The following is a 15636-nucleotide window of genomic DNA, read 5'->3' on the forward strand; positions in this document are numbered from 1 at the left end:
ATTAATTTCATTCCAGTCATTTCATCCGTTTTGTGGGAAAATTCAGATTCAGGTAATGACGAGAGCAAATGACATCACTGTGCTCCAAGTCTGAGTACAGCCCTGTTTATGGTATTTGAATGGGAAACTGAAGGTTTTTAATACTTTCAGATGGTGACTGCTTGCCTATGTGGAAAAGTGAAATGCAAAAGTAGGTAACGTGATTAGCTAGAAAATGAAGGGGAAAGAATTACACCCAGATTCATATTTTGCCCCTTATCTTTAATCATAACCTGGGGCTACAGTTGGAACACAACTCACATATTATGCAGCACAGGAAAAACAAAAAAGAAAAAAAAACATGTTGACAAATCAAAATGAACATGACAGAACACAACACTGTCCCAATATAAACGCAAGTAAATTGCACAAAAAATATTTAAACTTTTAGGCTACGAAACCATGAATGAAGTGTAAACAATGTGCAAAAACAAGGTCTATGTTTAGGGAATCTTCCATTTAATATTATCATAATCCTATTTCTTCTCTTTCACTTTTTAAAAATAATTAGTCATTTATTAACATAGACTAAAATTCATCTGAACAGACAGCCATGGCTACTTTGGTTCCTTCTTAATAAGCGGGGGGTTAGATAAAGGGGGGTAAGGGAAGGTGGGGTGCAACGGATTTACAAAATATACATCTGTAATCTGTTCTTTCCAGCAACCTGACTGATTTTACCGTGCATGCTTTTGTGTGTATGCACTGTGAGTACTTTCAGAGATTTTGCAAAGTGCTTAGCTGAGAAGGTGATTTGAGAAAAAATAGACGATGAAAGAAAACTGGTTATTAATTTGTGGCTTGTTTCCTCATCGTGATACAACAAATATGCCCAGTATTGAACAAAGTGCCTTAGAGGTGGATCATCTTGCTCAACAGTGACTATTTAGTCCTGAAAGAACTCCAGTTTATGGCCATCAACCGAAACTGAGCCACAGCATCAAGGATCATCATCTTTGCTTTAGAAAATAGGCTTTTGGAAGGCTTGAAATGAACTTTCAGGGTATGTTTTTCTTTAAAGCTGCACTAGGGAACTTTGTACAACAGCTGCGTACCTGAATAGGGAAACACAAATGCTCATTCATCACAAAAAAGCGCCTGTCTGTGGTGCTATGTATTCAAGAAAACCAATGAGAGACGAAGGTATATTTCACACAACGATAAGTGCGGCGCTTTTTTTCTTATGGGGAGTGCTGGATACTGCCGATGTTGTTGGAGAGGAGACAATGACAACTTCACCGAGTCGTCACTGCTTCTAAGCGCACATGCACAGAATTTAATTTGGGAAACTGAGGCAGAATATAAATCATTCCTCTGTTCTCCAGCCAAAAATTAGCATTGTTCTAACTCTTTCCCAGTGCAGCTTTAAGGTAATGTGTTTACAATGACTGATTCTTGGTGTCTGTTGCGTTCAGTTGGTTGCTTCCAGTCCCTCCAGGTGGTCTGGGATGGGCAAACCAGTGAGAATTGTCAGACATTTATTCCACACGTTAAACACAGGACACACAGGCTGGATGAAAGAGACGTGAAATGTGTGTAGGTGTTGGGAGCCCACGGCATCGTAGAAGGTCAGGTATCCTGCATCATAATCCAGCAGGACCCCAACACGTCGCAGGTGAGGCGACGGCTCGATAGCCAGCTCCTTGCTGTTGTGGCGAACCACCCAGGAGTTGTTGCAGCGGCACAAAACCCAGGAGGCCGAGTTTTTGCCAATCCACTCATGCTTGGGAGCTGATTTGTAGGCAATGCCGATGGCATACCTGTTGAGAAGAGGACAATTCTAGTTTTACTGGGACCTTTGCTTAAAGAGACTCCATTACCAGTAAAAAGTCGACTTACCATGTACTCCCTCCAATCAGAGCCTCCCAGTAGTGACGCCCACTGTCAATATAGACATTTCCCACCACGCCATAACTGCTCTGACTGGAGAACCGCTCCTGACTGTGGCCTTTCTTAGATGTGGTTTCATCCCGCTCCACTGTGAGGTTATCATGGGACACCTTCAGTTTCTTGTGAGCAGTTTTGGGGTCCAGTTTGAATGGCTGGCCTGGTCACAGAAAAGATTTTCAGAAATGTTTTTTTTTTATTTATTTTTCCAAACAGAAAACCAAATAAACAAGCAAACAGATGATTAAACATCAGTTAATCTTAATGTTCTTACTGTTTGTCTTCAGAGTGCCCGGTTCACTACTCCTGCTTCCTGCTTGGTTAATAGCCTTTACGACAAAGATGTACTTGGTGCCACTCTGGAGACCGTGCACTGTGTAGTGGTTCTGCTTTATGTTGGGAACAATCATCCAGCTTTCTAATGAGTTACAGAGACCTAGGTGAAGAATATATCACGATTAAGAAAACTGCCTAATGGTACAAGCAAGTCAAACTTCTGTCACTGTTGGCACACAAATACAATTTATTAAAAAAAAAAAAAAAAAAAAGTTAAAGGAAGGATGTCCAGCTGTGTAACAAGATAGTGCTGATAGTTGGAAAAGTTGCCTGAAAGTGGGAACAAGTGAGAAGTTGAGAAAAAGCATTTAGAGGAACAGTTACCACCTTTCACCTGACTTCATAAAAGCTATTAGCTTTTTTTTTTTTTTGCATTATCTGTATTTCCTCTATGTGTTTCATGGCTCCTAAGTTCTTCTGAGTTCCCTCCGATGGTGTGTGTGTGTGTGTGTGTGTGTGTGTGTGTGTGTGTGTGTGTGTGGGGGGGGGGGGGGGGGGGTAAACTTTAAGCTCAATTATAGGCTGTTGTATACTTCACAATAACAAAGAAATGTCTTCTTTCAGCTAAGACTATGAGAAAAAAATATTAGTCATAAATTGGAAGCGGAAGGTTTTAATTTACATTTTCCATACCTCCAGTGGGGAGGTATGAAAATACAACGCCGCAGTTGCCTGTGGCAGTTAAGGACTTATCAGAAGGTTTGTGCAGATTTAATATCAGGATGTTAAAGGGTTCTTTATTTCAATCAGGTATCTCAGAGTAGGGAAACAACTAAAAGTTGCAGAGCAGTGACCCTAAAAGACGATATCTGAAAAAGCCTCACTCTGTCTTTATGTGACTGTGGAAAATCTTTGTCTAAGTTTGTTTTTTGTTGCCACGGCAAAAACCTATTAAACGACTTTGTTCTTTTCTGACAATATACTCAAATATCGTCAGAAAAATCTATCTCAAATCTTTAATTACTCTCTTTAGACTTAAAAACCAAACTGCTCCTTCAAACTTCAGCTGCACTATTCTCCACACTGATTATACAACTAAATGTAGATTAGCGATTAAAATTACCTCTACTAGCCTTAGCTAGTCTTAAAGCCTATTTTCTTCCATTTGTATTTTGTTAAGATATAATTATTCCAAAATAATTGTTAAATTACTTTTAGGTTACTTTTATGATAATTAACTGACATGAATTTAGTTAACTAAATCCCTAGATTTAGTTAATAGATCAACAGAATCTACTAAACGACTCCTACTAAAGTTTGCTAGCATAGCATGCTAAGCTAGGATGAGCTGTTTTTAATCTATCTTGAAAAACTAAAACTAACAACCATGGTAAGGCATGGCAGGCTTATTCGTATAGCATACTTCATGTACATGACATTTCAAAGTGCTTTCCATAAAAACATTAAACCATGACAGGGAGGTGCACAGAACATTAAAACAAACAAACAAGTTAAATGTTCAAAAGAAAGAGAAAGCGATTAAATAAAATGAGGGGTAAAAAAGTGCTTGGAATGAGCATGAACGTTTGAGGAATTGACAGTTACTTTGATAAAAGGCGACAAATAAGAGTTTTTAATATTATTTTAAGCAGCTGAGAGTTTCATCATAACTGAAGTACCATAATTACCTTCATTAGCCGTAGCTTAAATTAGCTTCAAGTTGTATTCTGTAAAAATTTTAAAAACTGGAAAAGTAATTTTCAAAGAACTAATTAATAATTTGGTTATTTCTGTTGTTTCAAATTAAATTAAAATGAACAACAAAAGCTATTTCACATTTATAGCTATTTAACTATTTAAATGAGCTATTTAACTAGCTTGCTAGTTTAGCGTGATAAGGTATGACCTTTTTTATCTCTTTTGAATCTAATGTTTGAGTATACTCAACAGCTTTCAAGTCATGTCTTAACTAGGTTCATTTTGATCAATCAAATTGTTAATAATACTAAGAAAACTAAATATTTGGAAAATATTGGGGATATTTCGAAGGCAATGTGGGCTGGACGAAGATAATTGCTAAAACATGGATAAGTTTCTTTTCCTGTTGGAATAGGCCACGAGACACATGGATTAGTTTATTTGTTTAATAGACTAAAGATGAAACACGATTTGCAAGGATGCGTTGAGCATTTATGCCAAAGCACAAGAGTGAAGAATAGTTCTTTGGGTTATAATTGTATTAAACTTATAAGACTTCAATGTCAGGCATAATGATTTATCTGAATGTCTCCAGGGGGAAAATATCTAGCACTCGACTTGTATGCCAACAGCAACACCTCTGTCATCAACGGATGTGATAAATGGAAGGGAATGGGGGGAGAGAACATCAGAGCAGATTACTAAACAGGAACAGACAGGGATTTGACAGCACAAGGGAAATGGTGTCAAATTAGTCAAATAAATGTCAATTCCTAATATGCTTTAAACTGTGAAGTAATAATAGGGGAAAAGGAAAAGTTCGGATGAATGATTCATACAAATCCTTTTTGATAGAGTTCAAGCTTCAAAACTATTTGAAACAGAAATTGGCATAAAAAAAAATCCAGAAAGGTGAATTTTGCAGAGAAGCTTATGAATCTTAAAATAAAGACTGGATACAACGTAAATAAAAAGCAGTTCAGTTGAGATGAAGAGCTTGTTTTCAGTTGTGTTGACCCCGTTACTTTCCTTGTAGCTCTTGCTCACTCAAGTGAGCTCGAGATTTTCTGGGTCTGGTGTGTCTTTACTAAATGTGTATGTCTGCGTATCCTGCATGTCTGTTGTTCAACAAGACATTGTGTTGTGACGTGTGGCTCTGAGATGCCGACTTGTTTTCTAGCTGTCATCCTCACTAGTACGACGTCTCAATCCTGCAGTGCCTTAAACCCAGTAGTTTTGTGGACACACATATAACAGTATATCTCTAAGTTTAACAATTATGTCCCGTTTAAAGAAATAAATGAATAAAATTGTGAGAGGTATGTATTTTAAATTTTTAATTAAAGGGCTTTTTTATGATTTAATTAATCACAATTAAAATTTATCCCTTGATATTCATTCATTCATTTTCTGAACTGTTTAATCCAATTCAGGGTCACGGGGAAGCTGGAGCCTATCCCAGCTGGCTGTGGGCGACAGGCAGGGTACACCCTGGACAGTCCATCAGCTTTTTTATTAAAAAAGAATTTCTACAATCTAATATTCCAAAACTAAACTTTATTTTAGTGAGATTGGTTGGGATAGGATTTGTCCAAATGCATTTCTTGCATGCATTTTTTTCTTTGCAGAATTAAAGCATTAAGGGTAATTTTTTTTTTTCTTTTTTTTTTTTTAATAGACAGCTTTTTCTTTTTTAAATTTCAACAACACATTACTTCCATCCGCATGTTAAAAATCAGTTTATCACATATGTAAGCCATGGTAATGCAGGGGTGGTATGGAGATAAGTGTTGCAGTGACTGAACACAGTTGCAGATTTTTCGAGGATTGGCTGAATTTCTGTAAATAGTCGCACTCGCAGCAACCTCAAATACCTGCAGGGCCCAAAATATCAGTCTTTGTTAATACTAGTACATTATGACACCTAGTTACATGTAGGTAGTAAGGGGAATAAATATCAGGTTTTAAACCTAATTATCGTGTGGATATATCGCATTTTTTTTTTGCATAAACAGCATTATAAAACATCTAGAAATACCTTGGTTGCAGGTGTGAGACACATACCAAAGCTGCCACAACTAATAAAGGCCCATTTATGCTCCCTTTTTGTAATATGTACAGTAATTACAGATGACACTGTCCTCATACTTTCATGTGTCCTTTCTGCTGGCATAGTTGTTAGGCAATGACTTCAGCAGAGTTTTACTCTGAGTTGCAATATCAATTTCAGACAACAGCAAACATGGCAACAATGGAGGAGATAATGATGCATTTTCAGAGATAGACATTAAAAAAAGTGGCAGTGGGCTGCATGGCCATCAAGAACCTTGGAAACAGACTGAGTTACACATGTAAAGAATGCAGGACACAGTTAAAAGTCTCTCTATCTGTCTTTAGCTGTGAGCATAAATGGGCCTTATTTTTATGAACTTCTTTGATCCCCATCCAGGACTCTGTTTTGTGCGTTCAAAAGCTTATTGGCCATAAAAACCTTTTAATAGTAAATAAATTTGCACAAAACTACTCTTTTTAATGGAATGTAGACAGAACTGTGTTGTAGAGATGAAAAAAGAGAAATCTTGTTCAGACTGATACATTCCTGGTCATCTACAAACACTTACTGGCAATGTTGGACTGTCCAGTGAAGATGGCATATTGGAGCTCATAGGACACCACCGTGAATTCATCATCTGACGTCCAGTGGACACTGATAGTGTCGTAAGAAGCTGTGCACAACTCTTCCCTTATGCATGGAGCACTTGGAGCTGTGAAGAAAGAAGAGCAGAAGCCTCATCTCAAGTATTTGTTCTGTGTTCTGTTTGGTTAGAGTTGCAAATTACCATAATGATATAGTCAACTGACACAACACTCAAACATCAGTTGTTGCAAATAACAGTACCCCTAATTAACCTTGTACATGTTCATTTGCTTCAGTTTATGAGTTTACAGCCATCATTAAACAAAGGATTGAAGATATTCTTTCCAGTAGAGTAGAAGATTAAAAGCAATCCAAGATGAAAGTGGTAAAGCTTGCATGAACACGGCAGGGACAGTTAATACCACAGTCCTATTAGTACTAAAAACTGAGTTTTTACATAACCAGGTACACTAGATTGACTTTGTTAAAATTAAATGATGATTCATGTAAACTAATAAACTGGTATGACTGCACACTTCAGAGAAATACCTAAAATCCATCCCTCTGTATTCAATCTGTGAAGCCTCTTGTAGAAAGAGGGTGGACTGAGGTAGAGAAACAGAGACATAAAAGTTGAGCTTAAATTGATTGTAAAGCCACTTCCTATCTCTTTCTGTGTCTGTCATTCGTTCCCACTCCCAAGCCTTCTGTCATGAGTGGCTGCACAAAGTAGAGTGATTCAGACTGATTCACTCAGTGAAAAGGCCCTCCGGCAAAGCCTTTGTGCATCACAGAGAATAAATATGGTCCAGCTATTTCCACAGACCTTCAAAACTACTACCCACGATGCCTTGTTTTTTTTTCCTGTTTTCTTTTTTTTTTTTATTTCCCCTCCTTGGTGTCCTTACAAAGCTCAGTGGTATTTTGATGGGTCCAAATGGGACAAAGGAAATTAATTTAAGTTAATAGGCTCGGGGTCTGTTGCTTCAAATACAGTGCTTCAGCATGGGGACTTCAAAGGCTTAAAAATAAAAAAAGAAAACCAAATTTAAAGCTGAAATGGAATTGTTAATTAGCAGCAATGTTTAGGTCTTGTGGCCACTGAGGAGCTAAATCAAAGGACTTGATGCAAAGCAAAGGAATATTTCATCTATGACTCCTTAATTAAAGAAAGAGTCGAGGTGATGACGATGCATGTGAACTCAACTCTAAAGGTTTGTTCCATAATGTCTTTGAAACAGAGAGAACCTGACAATGTTACCAGTAAGATAATCCAAACTCTCCAGTAGCTTCTTCTCTCTGGTGAAGTCCAGGGCAAAGGTGTCGAACGTGTCGGTAAGGTGTATCTCAGGGATCAGCACTTGGGTTGATGCAGTTGCCATGGAAACCCTAGAAGAAATTGGACAGGTTTTCTCACATTTCTGCATGACACATTTTTGCAGATTGCAGAATTTTCGAGGGTCATCTAACTTTCTGCTTTCTGGTGTCCATTTAGTGGCAAAAGACAAAAATAAGATTGTGTTCCCCAGGAATTTGAGCAAATGTTGTTCCATAAAGTGATGCAAAATGTCTCAGAAACCACATCATATGACATATCTAATATGTAACAATGGCTTCTTATGGGTTAAACAGGTTTCAACTGGACTTCTAAATAACAAAAGTCAGTAGCATTAGGCTTAAGGTCAGATAAGATTGAGTAGCATCGTGGCTGAATCTGTCAAAGGACTGAATCGGTCACAAGTCTTGCAGGTTACTTTTGTTAACAATGTGGTTTTGTTTGCTTAATTAGAATTTTACTTCTGGTTTTGCGGAAGTGTTGATTGTAGTTGGATATTAGCCAGTGGGGATTAGAGTTAGACCCTCAAAAGTCATAAAAACTGTCATGATCAGACCAGAAAAAGAGAGTGATTGATTATGATCAGTGAGGAATCTGCAATGATGTCCATATTGGCGATGGTAGAACCAAAAGAAGCATGGGGCAGGTCAATCTATGGTCTTAACTTCACTCTTGGCTAATTACTAAAAGGAAACTGAAGATGTAAGAAGTGAAAATTAGCTCCATGAAATTAGTGTTTGGTTTCAGCATAAAACACACATTCACATGGAGACATTGTTCTTCCATACCAAATAAAGATGAAGGGGGCGGTTTGCCTTGAGGATACTTCCTCGATGTTTTCAGCATGTTAAAACCCAAGAGACACTTAAAAATTACCCAATTATGCTTATCCTGAGATCAGCTTCTTAAGTGAAATGACAGATTGTTGCAACACATATATTACATTTGTGAATATATATATATATATATATATATATATATATATATATATATATATATATATATATATATATATACTCTGCCTCTGTTTTCCCCTTTATTACACATGAAGGACACTAGATTCTGCTTTTAGTTGCCAAATCTGTCGGGCAGAAAGTTGAAACAGGGCCTGGAATAAGATTAGAGTAAAAGAAAAGATAAAACCCCCTTTTACTTCTTGTGATGCTTAAAAGCTGAGGCTTGATGCTTCAAATGATCTTTCAGCATGTGTTTTTTTTCCCCTAAGCTAGACATTTGCGTGCTATGCTGAGTAATCTGTGCATGTGTGGGCAGCATGTAGGCTGTCCGACCTCTCATTGATGCTCTTGGCTGTCTGCAGGAAACGAGCGTGGTCAGTTTCTTTCAGTGTCTGATCGGCCTGTGTGATGAGGGCGGAAGACCTCTCGATGCACTGCTTGCAGCTGGAAATCTGTTGGGCGAGCTTTCGAAGCCTTTGAGCCTGGAAAGGTTGACAAAGAGAATTATCACAAGTGTTTTTTAAGATAGATCAGTCAGAGCAACATAGCTTGAAAATGGCTTTGGCAAGCTTAAAGTGTTGCTGATCTTTGTGGACAAGGACAAAATGAGAGAAATTATGTGCAAATATGTTTTTTTTTTTATGGGGACATAGAGATGGATGTTGACATTACAGTCACTATTACAGAGGCTGACTGATACAAAACATTTTCCTAATTGATACCAGCCTTAGAAAGTCTTTAAACGGGCATTCAGCACACTCATTGTCTTTCGAGAGGGTTCCAAGGACTGGGATTGTGTGGTTTGTCTCTTTGTTTTACAAGGACTTGTTTTGAAGCCTGTCTCTAATAAAACACTTCATATGAATCAGATACTTCAAGGTTAAGTAGTGCGATGCTGTGTACTAATCAAACTATGGATGCAGTTGCAAAGAAACAGAAAAAGTTGTCAGTAGAAACTGTTGCTAGGGGCCTTTTTGGCAGAGATATGAAACTTCCTACAGTCAAGCTACATGCAAAATTCTTCATGCATGGCTATGATTTTCCTGCACGCAAATCTGGGATTTCACCTCCTCTTGTCTGTCACCTAGTTTCATTCTCATTCCCTATGAGCTGCGATATTAAGAGGCAGATTGAGGTCAGGGGATAGAATGAGGTCAAATGACATTTCATCAGCAGTTTGGCTTCCAAATCACAACAGCAACTTTGATTTGGCTGCAATCCCAATGACCTCCATCTAAAAACTAGTTTGTGGAAACATGTCAGAATTAAGGCAAATATTCCTGTATTGTCTTATGATAAAAAAAAATACACATCTTTAAAGCATCACACGTCTCTGTAAGCACAGCTGAAAAAATCATCTGTTTAAAGCAAACATCCCCTTCAGATGCTTTGGGATTTACTTTTGGTCCATCCGACTGTTCCCGCCCGTCTGTTCAGAATGTGTCAGAGGGTTTGTATCTCAGAGATGTGAGCAGTTTACCATCTGTTAGCAGTTAACAGATAGGTCAATGACGTATTGCATTGGACATAAAACTAAGTCTAATGGTAGCTTTAAGTGATATTGGTGTGTTTAAAAGGTGATTAAAGAAGTTGACAGTATTCCCAGTCAATTAACTGGGTTGTAAATACTTATCATTAAACTTCATGACATTTTCAGGTGAAGCTAAAGGAAAACATTCAAGGTAGGGTAGACAGCCTTATAATGGACAATGAATGTAACTTATGTGGTAAAATCCTAACAGATAAGACAAAGATGAAGGCTAGGACAAAAGGTATCTGCCGTCACTCCTCGCCCTTCAGTGTGTTCACCTTACCTTCCCTTCTTTGATCTTGTTGCCAATAATCTGTCTCCTTTGCTGAATGATATCAATCAGGATGTCACACTCCTCCAAAAGCTTGCCCTCCTGGCGAGACGCATTCACCTGAGACCAATTGATGCACAGCATTAGAGCAACAAAAGGACTGATGAAGGATGAAGACAGGGAGCTAAAGAAGGGACTTATGTCCCCTGGCTCAACATCATGACAAATGAGGAATGGGATGTTATTTTCATCCATCATCCTGTCTAAAAGCACAGACCTGAGGAAGATTAGGTGTATTCTGCCACTCTGCATCCTGCTATCTTAAGTGCTTAGTCATTCATTGGAGCATGAAGTGTTGACAAGATACTCAAAAGTCATGAAACCAGTCTTTATATACCATATAGTGCATTCAATTTTATCTGGAATACACAGCAAAGCTTTCTTAGATGGAGTTTTTGATATGGTGAAAGAGTGATCTCCATTCACAAGCAGGCCGTAGTCAAGTTTAGCCATCCTGTTTTGAATGAGGTAGGAAGGTAGGAATGAGACATCGGCTGTGTCATTGAAACCTTTACAGATTAGCAGATTGAACTTCACCAATATGCTGATATGACAATTTACACAACAAAAAGACTGAACAAACTTCCATGATGTGACTGTAGTCATGTGAAGTCATGCTGCTGGTGTAAACTGAAACAGGGAAGGTTTAAATAAACTTCTGTCAGGAATGTCACCATGAAATCATGTCAAAATAGTCATTTTTTCCTCATATCATGAGATGTCAGAGAAAGCGCTTCCTCTAGAAGAGATTAAATGACAAATGAAAACAAATGGTTTGCCTCATTCCACAAAAATTTAGTCAAATGGCTTCAAATTGTAGTTGTGTAGGAACAGTAAATATTTGAAAGGTCCATCATTTATTTCTAACATAAATCTTTCAATGTCATTTAAAAAATAAAGTTTTCCATTTAGACCAACTCTAATCATCATCAGAACTGAATCCAGAGTCATTGGAGGCAATTGAACATGAGAGCTATAAAGTGCTAAAACCCTTTTAAATGGCTTGGATTTAATACTTTTGCCATCATGCTTTTGGTAAACAATAACTGCATTGTGATTGCACCTACTAGTTGGCGGAAGCCTTTTTGGGGTTCACCATATTAGCCCTTGCTAACTTCGACTTTGTCAACTTCTTGAAAGCAAACATGACAAGCAAGGTTCAGACATAAACCTTCCCAGTGTCTGAACCCAACATCGTTCCCACTTTGGTCCTCACTTATGATTGTCTCTTGATAATAACATCTACATAATCAATGTTATATGAATGTATGTGTAATTTCCAAGCATGGGAGAATATACTCTCCATTTTGCAAGAAAAATTATATCCACCAAATATTTTATCATTTGATAATAAATTAGGAGTAGAAAAGGGTACAACATGCAACTTGTTAGATATTACATTATTAATTTTTGTACATTTATTTAAAGACTAAATAAAAACTGCAGACTAAAACAGAAAGAGAAGACTTTCAGTAAATGTATCAGAGTGGCCCATGAGCTATATGTCCATCAGAAAGTATTACCTAAAATTATGGCCCTCATAAAACATCAACAACCTTTGTAGGCAGGCATAGTTTTGGTGATGAAGTGGTTCACTTCCAATCAGATGATTGATGGCTCAATCCCTAACCTTTCAATGTATCTAAGTGTCCTTGGACAAGACACTGATACTCACACTGCAGCACAGAGACAAAAGGCAACACAAAGCAAGCTATTTTTTAATAAAAAAAACCTTTTGAAAGACTTTTGAAAAATTTGAAACACTTTGTTTCACGTGCTGGCTTTTAAAATTGCAACACATTTATTTACATGCAAAGCAGTTTGTTCTCTGGGACAAACAATAAAAGCCCAAGGGCAATCTTAAGAACGCTGGAAACTGGGAGACGGAAACTGTCCCAGTCCAATTGCGTGTAAGCTGAAAAATATAAATACCACAGGCTTTTTTAATTTAAGTAGCTGTAAATTCAAACATCTGTTTGCCTGAAATCCCAATGTTGGCAATTAGTATTAGTAGATATATTTAATTAAGTTGAAGGTGTTGGGGGATGTGAAGTGATGTCGATTAAATATAAAGTTGTTCTGCCATGAGGGTCATTGGAAGAAAAACAACATCAAGCTCCACTCTCTAAGGCATCAGATTCATTTTGCACTTGGAAGCCTTTCAGTTTGAGCAGGCTATAAAACTTGCTTCAAGTCCAATTATAAGACCGCAGGTCCCAACAATGTGTAAGTTCTCATTGTGGTAATTTCCTAGAGGTCCATTCAGGATATTGTAAAGTGCATTCTTACTGCAGCAAAGCGATAGCAAAGGGAGCCATGAAAGGGAAGTCTGTTGCAAGTGTTTTCAAGCCAACGAGAAATGCTGCAGTTATTTATCCAAACCTGCACTATGTTGACAGGTGTTTTAATAATGACATCATGGGGAGTCGTTTACTTTTCCTCCACAAAGCCAAACAAGCCTGGAAAGGACTACGTCTACATCCTCAGAGTCCCTTACAAACCTCATTTTCTCAGATTGTGTTGCCAAAAGAAACAGTTTGCCACCTGGATTACATCTCGGTGCTTAAGTGAGACATGCTGGGACGGACGCCTCGGCTCTGTTGTATAGCTGTGCTTCTGCATCTGTCTTTGCAACTCAGCTAATTGCTTTCTTCGACATCAACATGCAGCATTACATAAGATATCTCTGTGTTACATGTTGTATGTTTTTTACAAATGAGATGTAAAGGCAATAGAAATGTGTTTTAGACACAATCTTTTCTAAGAACAACAAAGAATCATACTCATGCTTCAATGATGTCATTTTCCTATTGGTTTGAGCAGCGTTTCCAACACACCAAAAACAACGTAAATTTAAAGTGAAAGATTGTCAGTTTAGTTTTCCATTAAGCTCGTGTTTACTTTCACTGCTTTTCATAGCACTGCTTTGATCGGACGAGTGCCACAAATAAGCCGAGCAGTGAGACGACATGCTTTCAGATGGAAAGGATGACATTTTGCAGCTGAAAATTTTCCAGTTTTATTCTGCATGACTTCAATAATAATGTGAAGATCTGGAGCATCTAATGACTGTAGGCAGAGACTTCTGGAGCATATGATCAGTATGACAAACCAGAGCCTGAAAGGAGGATTAAGTGATTTGGTTAAACATGCTTAAGTGACCAGAACCGGGAGGTTAACCCAACTTTGGACATACCCATCAGCGTTTTTGGGAAGTATTTTAACAGGAAAATACTACCATCCAGTTTTTATTTTAACAATCATGTTGATAACTCCAGATTCTTCACTTTGAAATTCTTTTGTGTTAAAATGTAAGAAAAGAGAAAGAGTGACAACTTCCTCAGCAGGTCTAAGACCCAACAATGGTGTCCAGCAGGTTATCGATGTATTCCTGCTTCAACACACCCGACTCAAATTAAATGGATCTAACAGCCAGTTAACTTCAGCACAATGACTCACTCATTTCAGTCCGGTGTGTTTGAGCAGGGATACTTCAAAAACCTGCAGGATTGTTACCCTCGAGGACTAGAGGTGGACACCCCTATCTTAGACAAATGAGAGTATGATATATCATGTCATCCTTTGGTGGACAAAAATTGAGCCAAAGTAGAAACGTGGTTTATTTAAAAAAAACAAAAAACAGTTTCAATTCGCTCAATTTCAATAGCTTGTAGAACCACCCTTAGCAATAATTTCATGCAGTAGATTTTTTGGCGTCACCACTGTCTTACATTATTATTGGAGTGATATGAGTTTGTCTTCTCCAAAACATTCCTGAAGTTCAGTGAGAGATGCTGGTATGTTATGCTCAACTCTTAAGTTGCTGCCACAGCATTTTATCCACTCTGGAGAAAAGCTTGTTACATACACCAGACTCCAAGCGAGAACTTTTTTCTTGTTCTAGAGGCCCTGAGAAGAAAATGTCGTAATTTTGTTCTTGCAGAAATGTTTCCAGACAATTCTTAACATATCAGGCTTGAAGAAGCGTTGGGTGATTGGTCGGACATTTGAGGTGGGCGTGGTTAACCTGGAAAACCATGAAGCAGACAGTAGCCGCTTCCACATTTTTGCTGATGCAGGTAAAATCAAGTGGCAACTTCTGGCGGTTAAACGTAAAGCCTATGCGGAAGTGCATAAAACTGCAGCTCCCCCTTCATCCACTAGGGGCTGCAAAACAGAGCGAATCCGCATAGACTCCCATGTTAAAAAGACCAACTTCACAGCAGAAATAAACATGTTTACAGCAGAAATAAACATGTTTACAGCCTGGTTCAAAAATACTTTTTCAGTTCGGTAGGTCTGGTTTATCTCCATGACAACTGTGGGGGGAGTGAATTTTTTTTCCAACTAGTACATTTAGAAGTAATTTAATCTTAAAATTTGTCATATTTAGGGGCGTGCCCTTTTGATTGACAAGTACCTGATCTCCCACTTCAAGTCAGAAGAACGTAGAACAACCGCGGTTTTCAGCCGGTTAACAACGTGACTTAGCTTTAGTCCATTTACCTCTGTTAGCTGGTTAGCTCCTGTTATCTCCGGATTAGCTCGGTTAGCTTTTAGCTACAGAAAGCTCGGAGTTCGCTCGATGTTAATCATCCACCATGACGCTCACAACCCACTCTCAGCTCCACCTCTTTGCCTATATTTGCAATTTTCAAGTGAGACGACATGCATGCCCCTGCCAAGATGGCGATGGTAGGAACCGCCCACCGAGCTTCAATTTAGCTCTTCAGAAACCTACGGGTGACGTCACAGAGGCTATGTCCATCTTTAATATACAGTCTATGGGTAAAATGGATTGATTTAATAAAACAGCTGATCAACGTGGTGGGAAAATACTAAATGTTTTTACATATTTGTGGCATTTAAACACACAGGCCCAGCTGCGTGCATGACCCACCCTGCTTCTCATTAAATATGGAATTACAGTGTTCATTCACATTA

General features: G+C 38.2%; 1 protein-coding gene across 1 annotated transcript in view; it reads right to left on the reverse strand.

Moving 5' to 3' along the window:
* Positions 1-203: 203 nt before the first annotated feature.
* The window catches only part of LOC306774222 (E3 ubiquitin-protein ligase Midline-1-like), a 44968-nt gene continuing 29535 nt past the window's right edge, over positions 204-15636 (reverse strand). Inside the window, exons 4-10 of the mRNA XM_079264213.1 lie at positions 10645-10752; positions 9164-9312; positions 7800-7927; positions 6522-6665; positions 2201-2362; positions 1879-2086; positions 204-1799 (exon numbers count right to left, since the gene is read on the reverse strand). Coding sequence (XP_079120339.1) covers positions 1451-1799; positions 1879-2086; positions 2201-2362; positions 6522-6665; positions 7800-7927; positions 9164-9312; positions 10645-10752 — 1248 coding nt within the window. The 3' untranslated portion in view covers positions 204-1450. The remainder of the gene's footprint in view (positions 1800-1878; positions 2087-2200; positions 2363-6521; positions 6666-7799; positions 7928-9163; positions 9313-10644; positions 10753-15636) is intronic.

The sequence above is a fragment of the Telmatherina bonti genome (assembly GCF_933228915.1).
Source record: "Telmatherina bonti genome assembly, chromosome: 24".
NCBI classification, from domain to species: Eukaryota; Metazoa; Chordata; class Actinopteri; order Atheriniformes; family Telmatherinidae; genus Telmatherina; species Telmatherina bonti.